The sequence below is a fragment of the Wolffia australiana genome, chromosome 4 (assembly GCF_029677425.1).
Source record: "Wolffia australiana isolate 7733 chromosome 4, ASM2967742v1".
Classification (NCBI taxonomy): domain Eukaryota; kingdom Viridiplantae; phylum Streptophyta; class Magnoliopsida; order Alismatales; family Araceae; genus Wolffia; species Wolffia australiana.
The window spans coordinates 19,360,374-19,383,619 of NC_135838.1; the positions used below are offsets into that span (position 1 = coordinate 19,360,374).

Genomic DNA, 23,246 nt, shown 5'->3' on the forward strand with positions numbered 1-23,246 from the left:
ACCTCGTGTTCTAGAAGATACAAAGGAGTGTGTATGGACTCACTCATGAAACTAGTTCATCATTTGTTATCGTGTATGTATAATCCCTCATCCACTTGACGCTCCTTGGAAGACTTAGAGTATGGTTAGCTGTCAAACCCTAATCGGTCATCCGAGTTAGTAATAATGCATTCAGAAATCTTCGGAGAAATTCTTCTCCGATATTTCACTACCTTGGCCAAGGACTTCATCGCATCGTCTTCCTTGAGCTGTCACCTCTTATACCGAGGGTGGAGAATCCCATCTTGACCACTCAATCATCTCTGTGAACTTTGTGATGTACCCAAACTAAGACCGTTTAAAATCCCATGATTAGAGACTCGTCGGCCATAGTCAAAGAACAACCGTCCATCCACAAGACGACTTTGGTGTCTCAAGTCTAAGGACCACTTACACAACCGTGACATGAATCAACCTGATTGACAGTTCGGTATAATACCATTCAGGGATTCATATGGATCAATTCAGTGAATTCTTTCAACTAAAGAGCACCCACTATTTATCCTTAGTGTCTCCACACTAACGGCTACGAGAACGGCCATACTCATCATATGAGTGAGGCTAGATAGTGCTATTCTATCCGGATACTACGATGTCTTTCTCACGTATCCTTTGAATAGGAATGTTCAGAACACATGCTTAAAGACTAGTGATCTCTATATTACGATCTCATCATAATTCACTAAGTTCGATCATGTATTCATAGATTTCATTATAAGCATCACACGTGCACTATAATGAATATGTTCTATTAATGAACATGGAACAAGATGTGGAATGTGTGATTGGCTTGCCTGCCACATATATTTCCATCACATTCCTCTCACTCTGCTGAGTGCATGAAGAGATCGACCATATGTTCAAGAAAAGTTGTAGAAGAAGATGAGATCCATCTTTGCATGGATCATATGGACATGTGTACAGGACGTACACATAAATACTTTAAGAAACTCTCCCAATGGGCAAGTTGATTGAAATATATATGTGGCCGGCAAGCCAATCACACATTCCACATCTCGTTCAATGTTGATTAATACAACATATTCATTATAATGCATGTGTGATGCTTATAATGAAGTCCATGAATACATGATCGAACTTAGTGAATTATGATGAGATCGTAATACGGAGATCATTAGTCTTTAGCATGTGTTATAAATATTCCTATTCGAAGGATACGCGTGAAGGACATCGACGTATACGGATAGAATAACACTATCTAGCATCACTCATATGATGAGTATGGAGGGTCGCGTAGCCATTAGTGTGGAGACACTAAGGATGGATAGTGGGTGCTCTTTAGTGGAAAGAGTTCACTGAATTGATCCGTACGAATCCTTGAATTGATGGAGGACCACCCAGCTGATCGCATCCAGACTCGTTGCCAGCCCCTACGCAGAGCCAAAGCTGACGTGAAGAACCAACACTTCCACAATCAAGCTTGAAGCAACAACCGCGTCGTCTTGGAGCATGCTGAGACGTCTTTGTGTTCTTTTCTTTTCATTGTTTTTGGATTGTCGGAGACCCCTCCTGCGAGAGTACCGGCCTCATGCGTCTTTTTTCATATTTTCATTTGTGAATTAGCTATCATCTTTAGGGGGAGGAAATCCATACTAGGCTTCTTTTCCCCCTAAAGATCCCTTTAAAGGAGAAGCCCAATAGGATTTCCCCTCTTAAGGGGCCCAATTGGGCCCCCCACAACTACCACTTCCTCTCTATAATAAGGAGGAAGGGTGGACGTGGGAGGCCAATGGTCATTGTCGAAAGAGTTTCAGATCTTGTTTTGGTTTATGACATTTACTTGTGCTGTTCGTCGTTCTACCTCGTTGCAAAAGAAGAAGAAGAGCTTCAGAAGAAGAAGAAGAAGTGTAAGTTCTTGTGCATTAGTGAAGATCGGCTCTTTAGCCGTTGACAGAACAGACACTAGTGAACTGTTCTTCTACATCAAATTCGGGGAGGTTGCTTCCTTCTCAGTCATCAATCGTCGATTGGTCTGCCTGCCCTTTCTTCCTGGGGATTTCGTAACTTTTCCTGATTGCATCTGTGAGAATCTGATTGAAAAATCACCATGGTGGAATTGCTCGCTCGTGTGCCCTTACGTTGATCAGAGGCGTTCCCATCCTGGTTCCTCTCTTTCGTTCTTAGCACTCTTGGAAGAATCATGTTATTCACGTTCCTCTACGAACAATCATCGGGAAGAATCAACAGCTCCTCTCACAAACTCTCCCTGTAGTTGACAAATTTTGTTCGCTACAATCGGTCTGCTGAATGACGTGGGTGAATTTGAAATTTTGACTGTCTTTTTCAGATTCTCTGGTTACATGTCAAGGATCAATGGTCAGAGGTTACGGTTTCATTCTTCCCCCATGACGGTCACTACGTTTGGTCATGATCTGTGTGTTATTTTCATGCTTAAGTTCACTATGGATTACTTTTCACCGTCATCCTCATATCGTTCAAGAAAACAAAACAAAAAAATTGTTGCCATAATTTGCGTCAGTAAAGGATAGCTATCCAGAGGAAGAATGTTCACGGCCAATTTACCCACGGGCTTGGCTAGCCAGTTTTGTTCTATTTTCATCATATTGGAATTTCAAGCTTCAACATCGGGAGAAATTCTTGCTCCAGATCTACCTGCCAATGCTTATCAATCACACCGAGTAGGGTTAATCCCCTTTGAATTTTCCTCCTGCTCGGTGCCACACGTCTGAAATTTGCCGGCGTCACTTGTGCTCGGACCATCTTGGAACCTACTCGACATCTGCCATTGTCCAAGTACACCATTGGTCGACAGGTTCATTCTACTCTTTCCCCCCTATTTACTTAGCAGTATAATTACAGTCTTCAGTGCCAAACTCTAATTGTTCATCGCCTCGAGAGAGTTCAAAAACACTTATAGGACTTAGCCACCATCATCGAGTCAAGACATTCCCTTTGACGGTATTTGGAACTGCTCATTTACATCGACAATGAGGACCTCAGTGGACAAAGACCGTCCCCCACCACGTCGACCCTTCGAGTTGATTACGCAGGTCATTGGGAGCTTGATTATGAAAACACCCATCCTGTGTCGTCTGCTTACCTATGTCTCTTGTCATCGACAGCTGACGTATTACTCGTTATTATTTACTCGATTGATATGCATTATTTCATGTCATTTCATCGCATTTAGAATCCACCCGCCGAACATAACACGATGTGTCAATTCCAATCGTCATGTTACATCATGAATGGTATTATACCGAACTGTCAATCAGATCGATTCACGTCACGGGTGTGTAAGTGGTCCTTAGACTTGATACACCAAAGAAGTCTTGTGGACGGACGGTTGTACTTTGACTATGGCCAACGAGTCTCTAATCATGGGATTCTAAACGGTCTTAGTTCGGGCACGTCAAGAAGTTCACGAAGACGATTGAGTGGTCAAGATGGGATCGTCCACTCTCGGTAAAAGAGGTGACAGTTCAAGGAAGACAATGCGATGAAGTCCTTGGCCAAGGTAGTGAAATATCGGAGAAGAATTTCTTTGATGATTTTCGAATGCATTAGTACTAACTCACATGACCGATTAGGGTTTGACAGTTGACCATACTCTAAGTCTTCCAAGGAGCGTTAAGTGGATGAGGGATTATACATACTCAATAACCGATGATGAACCAGTTCCATGAGTGAGTCCATACACACTCCTTTGTATCTTCTAGAACACGAGTTGTAGCTTTACACCCCACGTGTTGGAGACTCGACCTATCGATTGGGTTAAATCGATCTGACATTAATTAATCTATATGATGCTATAGTTAATTAATTTGGAAGGCCAATAAATGTTATTGGGATGTTGGAATCATTAACTAGATTGATACATGGGTCACACGCAAATGGTCTTTTGGACGTTGAAAGATGTACTTAAGTTTTGGGCGTTTTTATGAAAAAATACATAATTAGTATAAATAGGGGAAGGCCCTGAACAAAATTCACCCAGGCAAGAATTGTTTAGGGGCCGTCCCTTTCTTCTCCACTCTCCCCGCAACCCCTCTCCATGCCCAATGCGATCAGAACAGCGTAACGACGACGGTGGAGGTAGAAAAGGGCTCGTCAAGGAGAGGGAGGAGATTCAACGTGCCGAGGATCGCGTGGATACGTCTAGAGGTTGCACACGTGAGCAGCTCGACTCGTCTCACTTCGGGATCCAAGAAATCACGAATGCGATCCGTGGAAAGGTACTTCATTTAATGTTTTTGTTGATGCCGTTTGATTCGTTCAAGTCTTCCGCTGCGAATTGTTTTTATTTATTCATCCATGTCAAGGCCTCTAGAACCCAACACAAGTCAATGGTGAAATTATCTCCCCACAAGGTAATGTAACTATCTGACTGGGAATTGATCCATTGTGAAATGATTTACACCTTTTGTTGAATGAAATGATATTTCATGTTTTCGTCAAGACCTCTCACATTTGGGAGTGATGACATCAATCTTAAATAACATAATCTTCCATGGAAAGGATTTATTGAAAAATCATTATAATATTTTCATCCTTTGTTTCTTCAAAATAATTTTTGTTAGTGCTTGTTTTTTTAACTCGTTAGCTAATGATTTTGAGCTACACCATGACATAAAGTAATAATAGTACAAATTAATACACTCTTTAAATACACTTTCTCTGTCTTGAATTTGTTTACTTACATGAGATCCAAAGATATTCAAAATCTATATAGTTCTTTTTTTATACTGAAACTCTTCTTGATTCATCTGCATACCTCTCTACCTAAAAATAATGGCCGCACACCTCTTGTGTAAACATTGTGCCATGAAATTTCACTCACCATGACAACAATTATTTTATGTTTAAGTGAATTATATGTGTGGAATTTAACTGAAAACCAAATCTCACCCTCCTCTATGGGGGAAACTTTGATCTAGCCGATATAGAATAGGAGCTCATATTTTTTATCTCAGGAAAAAAAAATGGAAGGGGCTTTGTTAGCATGTATAAGGAAAACTTGAGATTTATCAAACTACAACATTCTTAAACATTAGTTAGTCACCCACCAATGGTTAACATTTTAACTACAACCATTTATTTAAAAATGGCTGGGTAATTCATGGACACCAATTCCCACATCCTTAGAAGTGAGGAAAGCCAATGTGGAATGTCAATGATGTATCACATGAACTCATATTCTCAACTGGTCAATGCACTACATCGCTTACCACAAGCTGTTGCCCTTCTAATCTGCTCCCACAACCCGTTGATCTGCTAGCTTGTTTCACTGCCCACTAGCCCCATTATCCATTAGCTCTACCTACATACCTGCTCAATCGATTCCATATCTTGGAAAAAGCTAAAAATTATTGAATATATACCATGACTCTGTACTTTCAAAACATTTGTGATAAAATTCTGAACATTTCAAAACTTATATTGAACATGCATAGATATAAATAAGATGTACAGATATGCATTGGCAAAAAAACATGCATGTAGATGATAACATAACCCATTATTATTAAAAATGAGTGCAAAAAATGATGATAAAGTTGGTGGAAATGCATAGTAAAATTGTATATCATCATTGTGTCATTGAATAGTATTTGGAAATATAGAATGGAAAATAATTCAAAGAAAATTCTTAAACTATCCCGAGTTTAGAATTTTATTTTATTCAATGAAAAATTATGAAAAATAAAGTAACTATATCGGAGAGATGTCAGAATTTTGGAAACTAAAATTCATGGATTCGTTTTGATTACAATCAGAATAAAGAGCAATTAGGTAAATTATACTGAAACATATTTATATTAAATGAAAAATGGTTACATATTATTTTCATGATAATTATGAATATCAACTGAAAATTGATATTTTTTGAAACTCCATAAATATTCATGATTTTTTGTTAATAAAATGAAACTTCATTTAATCTCACTTGAATTTTTATTTTATAGATCACAACCCAAAATTATTAAATATAAAATTACATAATTAATTTTATCCTTACCTAACTCATCAATCTTCTTTCTTATTATAATGTTTCTATTAGTTTGCTCAACAACTCTCCTTGGTGATCAAGTAGAATGACTTGATACTAATTTTTTAATAAATTATTTTAGTTTTTCCAGATAATTTCTTACATTGATTATCGATTTGTTTCTTCATTTCTCTAAATTCCTCCTTACTCATGTCTACCTATAATTTATCCTACGATAAGAAAATACATTCCGACTTATTCAAAGACAGTAACTGGATCGAATAGTAAATAACAAAGACTATTCATGAGCGACTAAGATTTTATGATATCTAGTACTAAAAGAACTATGACCCCTACTCACTCGCCTCCCCAGGTTGATGGTTGTAACAGGGCGCGGCCTTCTACTGACAAGAGTACAACTTTAGCTTCTTTAGAAGTCGAATGAGATCAGATATGCAGGCTTATGATGCAATAACTTCAATTGGAAAAATTAGGATCACGTCCATTCATGATAATCATGAATATTAAGTGAAATTTGATATTTTAGGAAACTCCATAAACATTCATATTTTTTGGTAAGAGAATGAAACTTCATTTAATCTCACTCTGATTTTCAAGATGAAATTATACATAATATTAATTTTATAGATCACAAAACAACATTACTAAATATGAAATTTTATAAATGATTTTAGCCTTACCTTACTCATCAAATTTCTTTCCTTTGATAGTGATTCTATTCATTGGCTCAGCGTACCCCCCTTTGGTGATGAAGTAGAATGACCTGATCCTATTTTATATTTTTTAATTTATTTTTTCCACAAAACGTACTGAAATGTCTTATTGATTTGTTTCTTTATTTCATTAAATTCCACCTATCTCAACTCTTACCTACAGTTTCACCTATGACACAAAAAATACAGCGTGACTTATCGAAGGACTGTAACAAGGATAAGTTATCTAAGAAACTGGATCGAATAGTAAATAACAAAGACTATTCATCAATGACCAATAATTTATGGTACTATTGATAGTGAATTTGCTTTGTTCCCTGCATAAAAAAAATTTAAAAATGTCAACAAAAATGGAAGTATGAGTGAAACAAAAATTCTCCTGTTGTTGACAGTGACAAAGCATGAATTCTACTTGTTGATCTTCAGGCAAAGGTAATGAAAAAAAACACTTACTCAAGATAGAAAAACATATCTAGATGGATGTATTAAATGAAATGGAAGAGAGAGAAGACCAACATGATTCTAATGATACTCAGATACTCACAATATCCAGATATTGGAAATGAGATAATTCCTGATTGTGAGATCAACATTATCCTTTTTATCTCAATTTCGGTAATAAACAAATATTGTGTTCCAAACATTACATCATGAATCAATCACCTCGGGGTTTCTTCTCCATCGGTTAAGTGGCTAAACAACAAAAAGGTGATATCACAACGACCTTTCAAATATGTACTTTTTAATTATAAACCATTCCCTTGTACCTAGTGAAATTTAGCAAATAAGTTAAATTCATCAGCAATTGAACTCTATTTAATTTGAAAAACTTCAGGATAAATTAGAAGTGATACTCCCAGTTCCCATATCAAGAAATACCTTTCCTAAAAAATACAACATGGCCAGCAATGTCCTAATTTAGATCCTTCCCCTGAGCCAACATGTACGCTTCCAGTATTTTGCCTGCAGACATCTTTCAAATAATGACCCAAGTCTTTCAAATAGTGGCCATCATTTTCTTAAAATTTGACTGTATTCTTATATTTTGAATGTGCCCCCTACTGATCTCTGCGTTTTTCTGCGGCGTGCAAAGGTTTCACAAACTCTTTCACTTCCTTGATGGCATGTCATTCCCGTATACCTACCACATTTTCTGAAAAGCATGGCATCTCTTCTTCAAGAGCATTAGCTTTGTTGTTTTTCCAGTAGCATGTTTTGCCACTCCGGGGGGCGTGCCAAAAAAACGACAACAACGAATAATAGCAAGCTTCTTCTGCTAGCAGTGCATCAAGAATGAAGTCTTGTTCTTCTCCAGCGCTAGAATAATCCACAATACTGACGAATCACACGTACCAACTGCGCCTTCTTCCTCTGTGACCTACATCTTAAAATCTCCGTGTTGAACAAGACGATAATCCTTCTCGAGTATGAATAAAGAAAACGAGGCGATACTTTCGCCCACTTGTTACACACGGTCTAGTCACGGGAAGCCAGCCCAAGAGGACTGACAAACCCCCCCACTCTTCCCATTACCGCGGGCGATAACGCCAGTCTTACGCTGTTGTTATCACTCCTCGCGAAGAAGACGACCGAGCGCTGCGCGTTAACTCGCCACCGCCACGGCCGTAGAACAAGAAGAAGACGCGAGAGAGCGATGGGCCCGAGCCAAGACGCCGCCTTTATCGCTGTCGGCCGCCGCCCGTGACCGGCTCGGGTCTCCGTCTTTCAAGTTTAAGGTAACCCGTAACCCCTCGCCTCGTCTTTAAGAGCTTCCCTGTTGAGGATTACGCAAATCAAACCCGGGGTCCAGTTCTTGATCTGGGTTTTGGTTTTTCTTTTGAAAACGAGGGAAGGCGATGGCGAGGTTAGTTCTGTAGTTGTTCCTCGTCCAAGCCCTAGCGGTTCTTCGACGGAGAAGGGGGATCGGGAATGTGGGTTTGCGGGGAATTGCGAGGAGGGGCGTAGGGATTTGTGGGCATGGTCGCGGTGGTGCCGGCTTCGCCGGCCGCTCAGCCGAGAAGGGCTAAAAGTCCGAGCTTGGCCCGCGGAGATGGCGGGGTTTCTAGCCGGCCGCCGCTGAACCCTTCAGAGAAGGACAACACCGCTGCTCTTCGCCGCCCCCGTGCGAAGGAAGTCACCTCCAGGTACCTTTCCCCTTCTTGCTCCACCACCAGTTCATCGTCTTCTTCCTCGGCGCGCGCCGGCGCTACCAGCACCTGTTCTTCGTCTTCGTCTTCTTCCTCGAGCTTCCGGCGATGCCCGTCGCCTCTGCCTTCTTCCCGGCCCTCCACGCCATCTGGGTCCGCCCGACCGACCCCGCCGAAGCGCGCCCAGTCGGTCGATCGCCCGCGGCCGACCACCCCGCGGTCGGACCTCGGCCGGGCCGGCCACGAGACCTCCGCTGCCAAAGCCCTCTGCACCACCACCCGCAGCCTCTCCGTTTCCTTTCAGGGCGGCTCCTTCTTCTACCAGACCAGCAAGGCCAAGACCACTCCTCAAAGAAAAACAAGGCAAGATGGAGATGGGTCTGAGAATTCTAGGCCTGCGGACCACCTCCGGTGGCCGGCGGCTCGTTCTAAGCCCTCTGTTCCTCTGTCGAGGAGCCTGGACTTCTCGTCGGAGAGGCGAGAGTCGATGGTGCCCACTGCATTGCTGCTGCAGCGGTCCGTGATGCTCGACGACGGAAGACGGGCGTCGATCGACGTCGGGGAGTTCTCTGCTTCGTCAGACACGGAGAGCGTCTCTTCCGGCAGCAATTCCGGCGCCCACGACTCGTGCCCGCGAGCTCGTACCGCGCCGCGAGGCGTCGGCACCGCTCCGGCGAGGTTCTGGCAGGACAACGGCGGGAAGGCGCGGCGGCTGACGGAGCTGGGATTTCCAATTGCGGCGCAATTGCAGAGAATCTCGTCGTCGGCGTCGAAGCTGTATCCGGGGAGGAAGCTGCCGGGCGAAGCCAGGCCGTCGTCCCCGGTGACGGGCTCGTCCCCGCTCCGCCGGCCCGTCCAACCATCGTCCCCCAGCCGGAATTCGAGCCCGCTGCGGATGAGGAGTGGCGGCCCAGGCCAGGGATTGGGGACTGGCGGCCAGCCTAGCATTGCCCCTTCCATGATCGATTTCGCCTCTGATCTTGGGAGGACGAGGAAGGGTGAGCTCAGAGTTGAAGAGGCGCACTTGCTGAGGTTATTGCACAATCGACATTTGCAGTGGTTGTATATCAATGCCAGGGCGAGTTCGTCGCTCTCGGCGCAGAAGCTGACTGCTGAGGTATGAAGTTGTCTTCCTTGTCTTGTTTTATCATTCATTGTTTTCTTTTGTGTCTGATTTTATTCCTGTAATGATTCACTTATTCTTTTTATTTTACTTAGTTGAAACGGCGTGAGTAATTTATTTATCGGATACCATCTGTAAGTTAAACCTATTTTAGGAACATTTTATGATCTTCATTTACTTCCTTTGCAGCTCCCTGTTCAGGATAGTATTCTTAATTATTTATAGTATTTGAGATACTAGTGAAGTTTTTATAATTGAAGCGCATTCACTGCTTCTCCTCGCAAATGGACGCCTGATGCAGTTTTCCAAGTAGATATTGGGTTAAGTTTCTAGGGCATATAAACATCTTGCTGTTGACGGGTCATTACTCAAAATTTCCTTTGCAATATCCAAAACTATCTCGCTGGTTAATAGATTTATCCGAATTATTTTTATTTGTCTTGCGATAATATCTATTGAAAGTTATTCCTAATTCACCTTCTCATTGATCTTATTCTTCAGAGACTCCTATACAGCGCATCAGTGATCATCGCTGATTTGCGTGATTCCGTGGACATTAAAAGGATCAATATACAAATGTTGGTCGAAAGCATGAAATTATCCTCGATTCTCAAGAGTCAAGTACGTCCATAGTGATAAGTATATCTGGGTCTTGAATCTCCCTTTCGTTTTTTTTGTCTATTAATTTCTCTCGTCTGAAAAAAGAAGTTGATTTTATTTTGGGATATTTTTATTTTCGTTAGATGGTATATCTAGAAGATTGGTCATTCTTGGAAGAAGAACATTTTAATTCTCTTAACGGCGCAACGGAAGCTTTAAGAGGCAGTATCCTTCGTCTTCCCATTGTTGCTGGAGCGAAGGTCTGTGTCTGACGCCTACTTTTATTAAATCTACTCTGTAAAAATTATGTTTAATTTCTTCAAAATAAAAATAAAATTATGTTTTACAAAATCTACCATCGTAGATGGGGCACATTTTTCACATTTTGTCCTCTTTGGTAAAGGCGGATGTAGAAGATGTGAAGGACGCAGTTCGGTCTGCTGTTGGTGTGATGCAAGCCATGGGGAACTCGATTATTTCTGCATTGTCAAAGGTTTGGCTTTCCATTGCATGCATGTTTATCGTTTTGTTGGCATCTAAAAATATTATTGATTATCGGTAAAGTGCACTATGGATTCTCTTTTCCGAGACATATTACCTTTAATATACTTGAGGGAATGCCAAAAATATGAAGATAAATCATATGACGCTCACTTATAATGTCCGTTCTAGAACAATAGATAAAGATTCTTCTACCTAATCGCCAAATGAGATCAATTAGTTCAGGAGTGCTAAGGTGCACTGACGCCATATCTGTCGGCGCGTTCTTGCATAAGGCAATGAACTCTCAATCTGTCTTACAGAAGACGATTAAAATTCTGGTAGGATCATTGAATTAAAAGCTAGGGAAATCAAGAAAAGAGAAAAGGAAATAGAGAAGCGAAAGGTTCACGACTGTTTGCATTTGTCTATTTCTAATGTTTTGGGTTTATTCCTTTTTCTTGTCGTTCATTCTGAATGCTTCTGATATTGTTATATTACCCATATGTTACGCTTAAGGGTGAAGTATATGGGATCGAATGAAATATTTTTGAAGTTTTTTCCTGTCTTCTTGTGGCGTGTTGAGTGACGAGGCATCGGCAAAGGGAGGCCAGTTGATATGGTGTCAGATCACGATGAGTAAGAACTATCCCATATGGCCATAGAACTGTTCCCTCACCATCTTTCTCAAACTCGGTGACCCATGACAGAAGGTAGTGGTCAAGAATATCAAGAAGGAAGTGTTGGAAAAAATATTTTCTGGTTTTGGGAGATCCCAACTGCCGGATTTCTTGACCATGGAAAACTACTGAGATCGCAGTGAAGTCAGAGATGAGACAATCTATGCATGAGAAGGCCATCCATGTTTTTGTACCAAGTATCCCGGACTCCATGAAGTATGATGATTATAACCTCATTCACTGGAGCCGGTGTGTGGAATTAATCCTTGATGGAACAGGGTTATGTGGCCACCTTACCCACAGTTATGGATCCTGCAGATCCAAACTACGAAACATGGAAGCCAGATGATTCCCTTGTTGGAGCATTGTTCCCGGAGTTTGTGGCAAGGAAACAATTTAAGAAATTTTACTTCAGAAATCCACCAAGCTGATATAGGACCATGCTCATAGAGGATGGGAGATAATGACCAAAGAATTTACTGTATGGTCACCTTGGCTGCCAATCTTGTACAGGGTGAGAGGAATATGCACATCAATTGGAAGTGATATAGAGCCGAATAAATTTCTTATGGGTCTCGTTATCGGCCAATCAAGATTCCAGACTCCAGCGGAAGGCAGTTTACAATTTATGAAAGGCCTAGTAAATTTCTTATGGGTCTCGATTTGTAAAATTCTTATTGTCGTTGAAAAGATCCCTTTTCTGGAAGAAGCCAGGTTGATTACTGATCTCGAGCGATCTTCCTTTTTCATTGGAAAAAAAGGAGCTACACGGATATTGCAAGAAGGAGAGAGCCAACTGCAATTTATATCTCCTCAAACTCCTGAAGATAGTGGGGAAACCTTGTTTTTTTGAAGAAATGAAGATAGTGGAGCAATCTTATGACCAAGACTGTAAAACCGAAATTGCCGACTAATCAATATAATGAGTAAAGAGGTCAGAATAGAAATATGGGATGGCGGCAAAGGGAGGATTATATTAAACGATTTGCGGTAGGCACATCACACTTATTATGATAATTGTTGGAAGTTGCATGGCAGACCCTCACGGCTGTGGCAAGGCAATAATGCAACTTTGCAGGAATGTGTAAATGACGAAACTGAGGCAGCAGGACCAGAGAAATAAAGACTATCACAGAAGAATGCAGATGATAAAGATTGGTTGTTTGAGGAAGATATCGAGAAGGTTAAACCTTTTTTGTTTGACTTCTATGGTAAAATCAGCCGAACTCCGAATCTCATTTCTCCTTCATTCTTCTGCGTTGAAAATGGATTGGAGCACAGGATCAGGCATAACTGATCACATGATCCCATGTCGATCCAAGTTTTCTACGTATTCATTTTGTGTTGGCCAGAGAAGATGACAATTGTCGGAAAAGATATCCTCCCATTTGCTTGCCAAGGTACTATAGATGTCAAACAATTGGGGCTTCTCTGGAATGTATTCCATCTCCCTAATTTAAGGGCTCGGTGCATCTTTCCAAATAAGGTTTTATATAATATTAACTGTTCGCTAATGCTAAACTCTAATGGCTGTTTCATATTTGATGAAGTACAAAATCTTAAAATCGGATTTGTTAAAGGACGGAAATTTCTCCTCCAGATCTAAGATGGCACTGACCGTGCAATGATGTTAGGATGCTCCGCTCAAGGAGGAGAACCTGATCAAGTGCAGCAAGTCAAGCTATTCCATTGATGTCGTAGACATCTTCTTTTGATATTTAGGGGAAAATGTTTCCGGATTTAAAAATTCGTGGCATATCAAACTTGTTAGTGATGGATCCCAGTATGGAAAAAACAAAAGAATTTCTTCTACAGAAGTCAGTGAGAGGACCCAGTCAACATTTTTGCCTATTCATAATAGCTTACGGTGGCTTTGCCAAATATCATCAATATAAAGAAAGAGATGGTTTCTAGTTTTAGTTGATGACTGTATGAGACTTTCCTGGATTCATTTATTTAAAAGAAAATCATAAGTGCCAAAGATCGCGCAGGAATTTTTTAACATCAAGAATTTATCTGGAGTCACCATTTAAAGATTTGGATCAGATAGCGCCAAAAAACTACTTTCATAACAGTTCTATAAAGATTTTTTGACCAATGGATCTAACATGAATCATCATGTGTGAATACCACTTAGACTGGGAGTGCACATCGTGGGCGTCTCGGGACACATTGGCTTGTACAGAAGCATAGAACAAAAGTCGTGGTTTGTACTCAAACAGATCTCTGGCTGGTGAGCCTGACCTGGTTGTCGTTTAAGGCGACTTTTCTCTACCCGGAGTGTTAAAGGTTGAAGTGCGTTACACACCCTCTAGATGCTCAATCATTTGGTATCCATTGTGAGGATCAGATTTCAGTATCATAGGTGTTCCAAGAGTCCTCTATATTCTGAAAGAGGAGGTTGAAAATTTGAAGAATAAGTTTAGTTCCACCTCCATTGAAGAATAATGACTGGGTCCTGGATACAGGTGCAACTGATCTTATGACCCCTTATTGTTTGAAATTTTATACAGACACTCTCTGTAAGGGAGATAAACAAGTCTCCACTGTAGGAGGGGGGGAGTACTGCAGTTTACAGGCATTGGTGATGTCAAGTTATTAAAAATCTAAAGTTCATCCGTGTGTTACTAAAAATCTCTTTCATGTTCCTGACCTAAAGACGCAGTTGGTATCTCCCCAGAAATTGGCTTGGGATATTAATCATGCTCTGCTTGATAATTCAAGGAGCTTGAAGATTTCAAGTTCTAAAGGAGGGAACATACTTCTATAAGTGGGCTAAAGCGCTGAAATGATGATGGAGTTTGGTACTGGAGTGGAGCATCACAAAAAACAGATGAAGCAAATGAAGTTAATGGATTATCATCTGGGCCATCTATCTTTTGAAGTGTTGGGACAGATCTTCCCAAACATTTTTAAATTTTGTGAAGCCTGGAATGCTTTTTGTGAAACTTGCCAGCTAGCTAAACGTAAAAGGGCTCTGTTTAAATAACACCCTGCCAACTTGCCATCTTGGATAAGTGAGCATTCTCATCTTCCTTTTATGCTGATCGATTGTGACATGCGGGAACGTCAGCAGCAGTGTCTATAAAATAGTCCCGGTTGTTTATCAACTTGTCGATGACTGTACAGGGATGACTTGGGTGAATTTACTCAGGTCAAAGTTGTGAGTGATGTGATTCGTGCGGAACTTCCTATTCATGGTGAGAAACTAATTTGGTATGTCCATCAAATGCTTTAGAACTGTGAATACAAGGGATGTCTTTAATGAGCAGTTATCCACTTGCTTTCAAGTACGAGGGGTGATTCATGAATCATCGCGTGTAAATATGCTACAGCAAAATGGAGTTGCAGAGGAAAATTGGACTTGTCGTGACTGCCACCAAAGTCCTGCTTTGTCATCAATATGTACCTAAATATCTTTGGGGTAAAATCATAATTACATCAGTGCATATTATCAACAGGTTGTCATTACAAACTATTAAATCATGAAAGCCCACTCGATCTTATGATGAATTCTTTTCCTTTACTACCTCTGAAGAGGCGTATAACTCCAAGTGTATTTGGCTGCATGTTGTTTGTTCATATCCACCATCCAAGTTACAAATTCAGTTCTAAGGTTGTTAAGTGTGTGTTTGTGGGTTATTCTCAAACCCAGAAATGCTATAAATGTTTTCATCCTATGACTAAGATATTTTGTATCAGCCGATGTCATATGACATGAAACAGTGAAGTTATTCTCTTCCATGGAATGGTTGACCAAGGTCTACTACAGGCTACTGTTCATTCCTAGTTGGAAATTTAATCCTGGAGAAGTAAACACCTGTAATGGCACGTTCAAGTTCTGAAGCAGAGTACAGTTTGCTGGCTAAATAAATGTGTGATGCTATGCAAATCAGGAATCTGCTCAAAGAATTGGTCATTACTCCGATTGGACCAACCATCTTGTACTGTGATAGCAAAGCCACTACTGAAAGTGAACATTACCCAGAGCAGCATGACAGATTAAAGCACAAGGAGATTGATAGATATTTTGTGACAGAGAAAATCAATAAGAGGATTATCCAGTTGGAGTGCGTGAAACCAACATATCAGGTACCTGACACGCTGACCAAATTTTAAGTACCGGGAACATTCTTTCGTTGGCTCAGTATCAAGCTGGGCATCAGAAACCTGTAGGCCCCAGCTTGAGGATGTATGAGAACCTTTCACGGGAAGATAAGGAAAATAGAATGCTCGTTCTCCGTCCTGTCTGCTAGGCTTTCTGCAGGTGAAGTCTTCAGCTTACAAGATCAATGTGAGTAGGAAAGACCTTTGCCCGTGCCAATTAAGGAGGCACATGTTATCCAGGCTATAAACAATAGAGAATGTGGGAAGCCCCAAATCAAAAATTCATTTCAAGAAGTCCTGATCCGGCTATCTTATGTGACTACAGGATGGAACGTGGGAAGTGCATCTGTGAACCATAAGTGGATAAGCGATACATTCCCCATTGTATCTAGGGCATTTTAGTCTTTCAGCCATTAAGGACATTTCCGTCATTTCCCCTTATCCATGTTCTGTTCAAATAGGGCAGCCCTCCATTGAAGGAGGCCAGTGAAGAATCAGTGTTGTTGTTTTCTCCCTATGCCTCTTGTTCTTGTCTTCTGTTGGTTTTATTCAGCTTCCTCCTCGCTGGGTTCTCCAGAGACCTGTCCTGTTTAGGATTTGACACAGCCCTAAAAGAAACACTTTTTTTTTAAGAAAGCCCTAAAAGAAACACTAAAAAGTATATTCTCGTTTTCCCTTCACCAGTTATATTTACTGGTTTACAGGAAGCGGTCCTGGGTCTGTCTATTTCAAGCAGGCCTAGGCCATCTAAAGAGAAATTTATAAAGTAGAAATAGTGGGCCAATTATATTCCATGGCCCATTTATATAGCCCATTTACAATAGAAGAGATGCAAAGTAACATCTCCCTCTCATGCTCTCTTCCAGCGACATCTCTCCTTCTCCTTTCCATCTCTCTACCTCGGTCAGTTCTTGATCAAGGGGCAAATCCATTCACCAAATTTACCAAGTACATTTTGGTAGGATCCTATCCAGGACCCAATCAAGAAGCTCCTCCAGTACTTTCAACCTTCGTTCCTCTTACTTCTTCAAACATCCTCTTGATATCTATCAGAATTCGGAAGTACTTGCATTTCATGAGTTACGACATCTCCAAACAAAGCGACATTTCCTGATTCAGGTGGAAGTTTCTCAATCGCAAGGAGGCTGTACCAGAAACTGAGTCCATAGGCTGTTAGAAATGCATAATTTCCGGATACGCTCCAATAAAAAGGATACAATGTTATCATCCCGAAATGAAGAAAAAATTAATTTCAGTTTGTGTGACGTTCAAGGAAAATATATTTTTTGACCATGATAGGTTCTTTACTAGAACCTATCAAAGGAAGAAGACGCCACGCCCGGCTGGGAGCGGCACATGCTCACAAAGAGGCTCACACGACAACCCTGGATAGGAATAACTGATCTATTGAAAGAATTTCAAGGAACAGTTCCCTCTTTGGAAAGAGTGGAGAGTAGCTGAGGCTGGACGTGGAGTGAGTCTGCGACCAGAGGAGGGGGGAAGTAGCCTTCAGGCTTCTCCAGAGCACTCTATCTATATTCCTTCATTCTTACTGTCCTTTTCCCTTTCGAGCGGTTTTTCAGAAGTCCAATTTCGTTCAATTTCAACATTCTACTGCAGCGAGTTATCGAGATTCACATATCTGCCTCATACTATTGATAGTCTACATCTATCACACACCTAAGGAGATCCACCAAAGGGAACCAACGCGACCAGAGATGAGTCAGCGGCTGATTCTACGGTTCGCTATGTATTACAGTGTTGAAGCTAGCCAAATGAAGAGGATAACAGCTGAAGATTGTAAGAATCCGCAGAGAGTATGCGGCTGAAGTATCTCAACTACCTGAAGAAGGGTAGAACCAGGAGTTTCCTCCCGGTTATAATTTTTTTTTCACCCGAGTGTCTGGGTTTTCTCACAAAGCTAAATCATGCTACCATACCAAGCACCGCGGATGAAGCATTGAAGGATATGAATCGGAAGAAAGCAATGTACTAGGAGATATAAGAGATACCGTCAGATGTGAGTTAGTCACACTAATCGAAGAATTTTTGGATGTATGTGGGTTTGCACCGTGAAATATTGACTAGTGTCCAAGCGCTGTACCCAGTCATGCGGTGTAGGCTACTAAGAGACGTTTCCTCCACTTGCTAAATTCAACACTGTACACTTATTTATTGCACCAGCAGGGAACATGTGATGGTAGCTGCACTGGTATGATGGATAGAACGCATTTCTTCTTGGTGTCAGCTGGATGAGAAAATATTCATGGATCACCGATATGTTCCTGGGAATATATCGATGGAGCCCAGATTTTGTACGAGTTAAAAAATTTGTTCAATTTACGAGTTACGGGACAGTCCCTAAGATGTGAGAATGCGGAGAGAGGAATCGGAAGAGACTGTAGACGGAATACAGACAGGGATAAAGAGTAAGTCAGATCGATGTTGCTCTAGCCCAATCGCTGCAACCCTTTTTAGAATGAGATCGATCCCCTTTTGCTCTTTATTTACTGTCACTTCCTGGGGATCGAGATTGCCTGCTCAAGAAAATCATATTAATTTATTAAGTAAATATACATTGGGTCTCTTAAAGAAAATGACTGTCACTCCAATTTCATAGCCTTGAAATTGTCAAGAGAAAAGTCCTCTCAGTTAAGAACACTAGCAAAAACTGCTGAAATTTTGAGCTCTTTTATGCGCGATCCATGGGAAGCATAACGCATGATACTGGCCTCTACCGCGATGGAGGGTCCATTGCAGATCAGAGGATAGCATCTGGATATTGCTCCTTAATTGGTGGAGATCTTATCTGTTGGAGTGGCAAGAATCATGTTCTGGGGGACAGATCCAAGCGTTGAGGTAAATGCCAGATGAGTTGCAAAAGGAATTTTGTGAAGCACAATTGACTTAGGTAATTCTTGAAGATATGAAATTTCGGCAGAAGAACCCTAATATAGTGTATCGTGACTGTAAGTACGGCATGCTAAAACCAAGCGTGTTGAGATTGAGAAACCTGGAGATGATCCAGATGAACTATTTCTTGCGTTCAAACTTACCGATAGACTCTCCTAGCAACGTACTTCACAAGCTGACTGGCGCATGCTGGGATGCAGAGCCCATCTCTACCAGCTTGAATGAGTGCCAGCGCGCCTCTATTTCCATTGTGTTTACATTTATTCCTTTTGTTTTAATTCTCAATGTTTCTGATTCTGTAATGACTACCCTTCTGAGATCCAATCATAGGCGGATCCATGTTATGGGTAACCCAAGATATTTTGTTGGGTCTTCTCGGTGAATGAAAACGTTTTCAAAGTTTTTTACATTCTTTCTGAACCGAGAACTAGAGAATCAGAGATACAAAAAAGAACTAAACAAGGTTAGCAAGGATTAACCAAGTAGATTCTTCTGTCTTCAAAGTTCCTCGAAACCATGTTGATTATAACATGAGAATTCCTTCCTCTCTCCCTTAGTTCTATCCATTTTTTAATAAAGATGCACAGTCTCAAGGCTTGCAATTAGATGATTCATATGATAATGCATCTTCTTTGCGCAACTTAGTCTATACGTTTTTGTTGTTGGAAATTTCGGTGAATTTTCACTCCATTGAACCTAGCGGCCGGAACCAAAAATTGATGATTTGATGCGTGTTTTTGGGCATCTTTGTGCCGTCTTTATTCATTTGTCGCTGTTCTTGGGCCTTCAATTTTGGAATAATAATCTCGCCGTTTTGCAGGTGGAGAGTACGTGCTCGCTGGTGAGCGAGCTGGCGAAGGTGGCGGCTCAAGAACAGGCCCTGCTGGACCAATCACGCGACCTCTTGAGCGTCGCGGCTGCCATGCACGTAAGTCAAGAGGCTTGGCCGTAAAAAGTCCTTGTTAATCGAATAGTCGTCCTCTGATAAATAGTAAACCGGTGAAAACAGGTGAAGCAGAGTAGCCTGCGTGGGCAACTGCTCCAACTACGGCGGAGGGTTCTGCCCGGCGACGACCGCTGACTACCCCAGATTACTACTCACTGACAACTACAACAACCAGCCGGGAAGATGATTTTGGTTTCCCCGCATGTATTGGAAACAACAAGGCCTCTCCCCCCCTCTCTTCTCCTCCTCCCTTTCTCTCTCTAACCCCTGTGAAAACTAGAGAAGTTGCTGTAAATAATCACCCTTCCATGCACTACTCTCTCTCTAGTAACACGATTTCTCCCGAGTTTCTTCACCGCCGCGCCAAGTATGAATAATCCTTTGGATTCCGAAAGAAAGCAGCCTTCTGTCGGCTACACCAGATAAACGGGAACGACAGATCTTCCCGCGACCGCAGATCTTTCCCCGATAAAGAAAAGGGAGTTAGTGTACCTTCTCTCGCGGTCTCTCTCTATCGCTATCTCTATCTCTATATCGCTCTGTCTGTGGGGGGATAGAAGGGGAGAAGCGTCCACGTGGAGGTTTCTCAACCTGGGGAGGTCAATTATTCCGGCGTGAGATCCATCGGAGAGTAAATGCAACGTACTACGTTCAATTCACGCGCGCTTTTAACCGGCGCGTCCAATCATGAAGCTCGGCAGGGCACGCGCAGGAACTCAGTACTATCGTCAGCTCACCGACTTACCGGAGCTGCGATGACGAGGCGGCTTCTTCCTCCTCACCTGGTCGAAAGCTCCTTCTTAACAGTACGATAGATAGATAATCCTGCTGCTCCTCTCTTCGTGGAAGAGCCAAGACCACGCCTTTTTCATGGAATCCGCCTCAGCCCACGCCATGGTTTAGTGGGTCGGTTGAAAAATATTATCTTCTTTTTTCCCTTTTCCTTGCCATTTAATGCCCGTCCAGAAGAGATGATGATCCCTGAAACCTGATCTTTACCTGCAGCGGCTGCGAGACTGCCGGAGTTCCAACACTCGCGGGCCCTCCCCTTTGATTTCTTTTCTTCTTTTTTTCCCTTCCCCATTCCAAGGGACGAATCCTGTGCGACGCGGCGAACAAGAAGATGAGAACGAAGAGGCGCCCCCACACGCGCGAAAGACGCGGACAGCGCTGTGAAACGACGCCGACGCGCGCCGCCGCGTCCGGTCACGGTTCCGCGGCTCCGGCCCGACGTGAGCGAAACGCGAGAAGAGAGAAGAAGTCGGAGTTCTGAGTCTCTGCTCTCCGATCGGAGAGGAGAGGGAAGAAGTTTATTAATAAGAGATTAAAAACTTCTCGCCGGGCTTGGAAAAGCCTCTGCTTAAAACAATCCGTATCGTCTGAGAGAACAAAACCATGGCGCCTGCCGCCGTCGTAAGCTCGTCGTGGCGGCGGCGCCGTGAATCAGTCGCGGCGAGATTTCTCGCCTCAGGCAAAAAGGTTGAGCAGCGGCGGCGCGTGCTCGGGCCGCCGCCGCTGGCACGCCGCCGCGGCCCAGTCGCATCCGCTCTCCGTACACGTCGTGCCCGACTCCTCCGACGGCGTTCCCGGCCGCTTCTCGTCGAGCACATCGCCGGAGAGGCGCAGCTTGAGGCCGGAGGGCGGCGGCGGCGCCGCCAGCTCCGTCCTTGCCCGCTTCGGAACTCCCCGCTGCTCGTAGAAGCACTCTAAGCGAGGCTCCTCGTCCTGCGGCAATGGCCCGAGAGTTCCACCGCGTAAGACCGTCTCCACCGCCGCCTGGCAGAGGTGCCAGTTCCCCGACCAGAGCAGCCCCACCGCGCCGTTCACCGGGTTAATAGTCCGCCCGCAGGCCTCGAACAGCAGCGACTGGAACAAGGCTGAAACCATCCATCCATCCGTTCCCAATTCGTCAACTCAAAGCCCGTTTAATCAGCTCGAACCGGGGGAAGAACTTACCAGGGCGCTGTGGCTCGGGCACGGCGGAGACGAAGGACATCAGCCCGGCGCGGCCGAAAAACTTGGCCACGAAGAGCGTGGCGTGGCCTTGCGCTTCGGGGCTCTCTATCACGCGCAGGCACTGCCGAAGAACGCAGCCCTCGCTGCAGCCCTTGCGCAGGACCCGGCACCCGTTGCAGCTCATCTCTCCTCCCCGGCAGAGCAAACGCTCATCCACTGACTTGGGTCGTGTTTTATCGCACAAAGATCGGATCTTGCGGCGTTTAATTGCCCAGACGGCGAGGAAGAAGAACAAGAAGAAGAGAAGAAGAAGATGCAGGAGAGGACCCAACAGAGAAGGCGAAGCTGTGGGGGAACGGTGCTCTCATCATATACATAGAGGTTGGGTTAGGTTAACCGCACCCCCGGGTTAGGGCGGCGCGGCGGCGGGTCGGTGGTGAGTATGATTCCCCCCCTTCTCCCCCGGGGAAAATTATATTTAATAGTTTTAAATGGGGGGAAGAAATTAGGCTCCAAAGTCCTTGGCAAAACGGCCTCGTGTCACCGCGCCCGCGGCTCTGCCGCCGTCCGATTCCCATCTATAGTTCTGTACTGGCGTAGCCATCGAGAGACCCGCGTGGGATCCGAACTGAGCGGAAGATAAACTGCGCGTCTTTTCTCTGCCACGGCGAGCTGTCCTCTCCTTCGTGATCCCCTCGTCGACGAGCGATGGAAAGCAAGAGAGAGAACGAGAGAATTAATGGACGGTCGTGCGGGTGGGCTCACCGCTCACCCGGGCGTTGCAGGAAAGAGGACGGAACAGGGAATAAAAAATTGCAAGTAACGGGGGGAAGAATCTTGAATCCGGGGCGCGAGGGGATCGTCTCTTGCGGCCGCAAGACCGAGCAAGTCGACGTCTTTTTCGTCCGATTAATGGCGCCTTCTCGAAGCGCGGCGAAGATAAGATTCTCAACGGGCAAGTCGTCCTTTTTTTGGGTTTTTCGAGTTGGGCCTGCCCCACACATCGCCCCTTAGCGCGGCGAACGGGTAGATTATTCCAGCCAGGCCGGCTATGGCCGCGGCGGGGATTATCGATACGTCCCCACCGCCGTTGATCTAGATGAACATTTTTTTATTATTATGACGCGTAGAGAGTGGATCTTCTCTCTGAGCTTATAGAAGAAGAGTGATAAAGGCCACAACGACCACCGAAAGTGGACGTTGTAGTCCTGGAAATTCAATTTCCGGGGCGTGATTGGCCTGCGGAGATCCTGGAAGAACGTCATTGACTGGGGGCAAATCTCCCTTTAAAACTTTACTCTTTTGCCTACAGACTTGGGAAAAAGTTTAGCTTATGATGCTCGGCAGTAGCTGCTTCCCGAGGTGGTGGAAGAGGAAACGTGGAAGCTAACCCGGGTATTAAAGTGCCGCAGAAAGGGGATTAGATTCTGTCCTCGAACCTCAAATCCTGTGAACGATAGAATGATCTAGAGATTTGAGGACGAGGGGCGAGGTCGCTGGTCAACCGGGGCGATAAGCGCAGAGGAAGAGGAAGAAGAATAGGCTACTAAACG

The 23,246-nt window shown here is 43.4% G+C and overlaps 2 protein-coding genes and 1 long non-coding RNA gene across 3 annotated transcripts; 2 read left to right on the forward strand and 1 right to left on the reverse strand.

Moving 5' to 3' along the window:
* The first annotated feature begins 8,251 nt into the window (after positions 1 to 8,251).
* LOC144702259 (QWRF motif-containing protein 2-like) lies at positions 8,252 to 20,092 on the forward strand. Its single transcript, XM_078574230.1, has 7 exons — positions 8,252 to 8,477; positions 8,595 to 10,005; positions 10,513 to 10,632; positions 10,755 to 10,871; positions 11,015 to 11,104; positions 19,612 to 19,719; positions 19,801 to 20,092. The coding sequence occupies exons 2-7, from the start codon at positions 8,719 to 8,721 to the stop codon at positions 19,870 to 19,872; spliced, it is 1,794 nt and encodes a 597-aa protein (XP_078430356.1). The 5' UTR covers positions 8,252 to 8,477; positions 8,595 to 8,718; the 3' UTR covers positions 19,873 to 20,092.
* A 308-nt stretch (positions 20,093 to 20,400) lies between these two features.
* Positions 20,401 to 22,185, forward strand: LOC144702261 (uncharacterized). Its single transcript, XR_013581215.1, has 2 exons — positions 20,401 to 20,643; positions 20,743 to 22,185. It is a non-coding gene; the product is annotated as an uncharacterized LOC144702261 (long non-coding RNA).
* On the reverse strand, positions 21,005 to 22,150 carry LOC144702260 (LOB domain-containing protein 39-like). Its single transcript, XM_078574232.1, has 2 exons — positions 21,694 to 22,150; positions 21,005 to 21,614 (listed from the first exon to the last, which is right to left on the reverse strand). Exons 1-2 carry the CDS (start codon positions 21,875 to 21,877, stop codon positions 21,205 to 21,207), a joined length of 594 nt encoding a protein of 197 aa, XP_078430358.1. The 5' UTR covers positions 21,878 to 22,150; the 3' UTR covers positions 21,005 to 21,204.
* Positions 22,186 to 23,246: the final 1,061 nt, after the last annotated feature.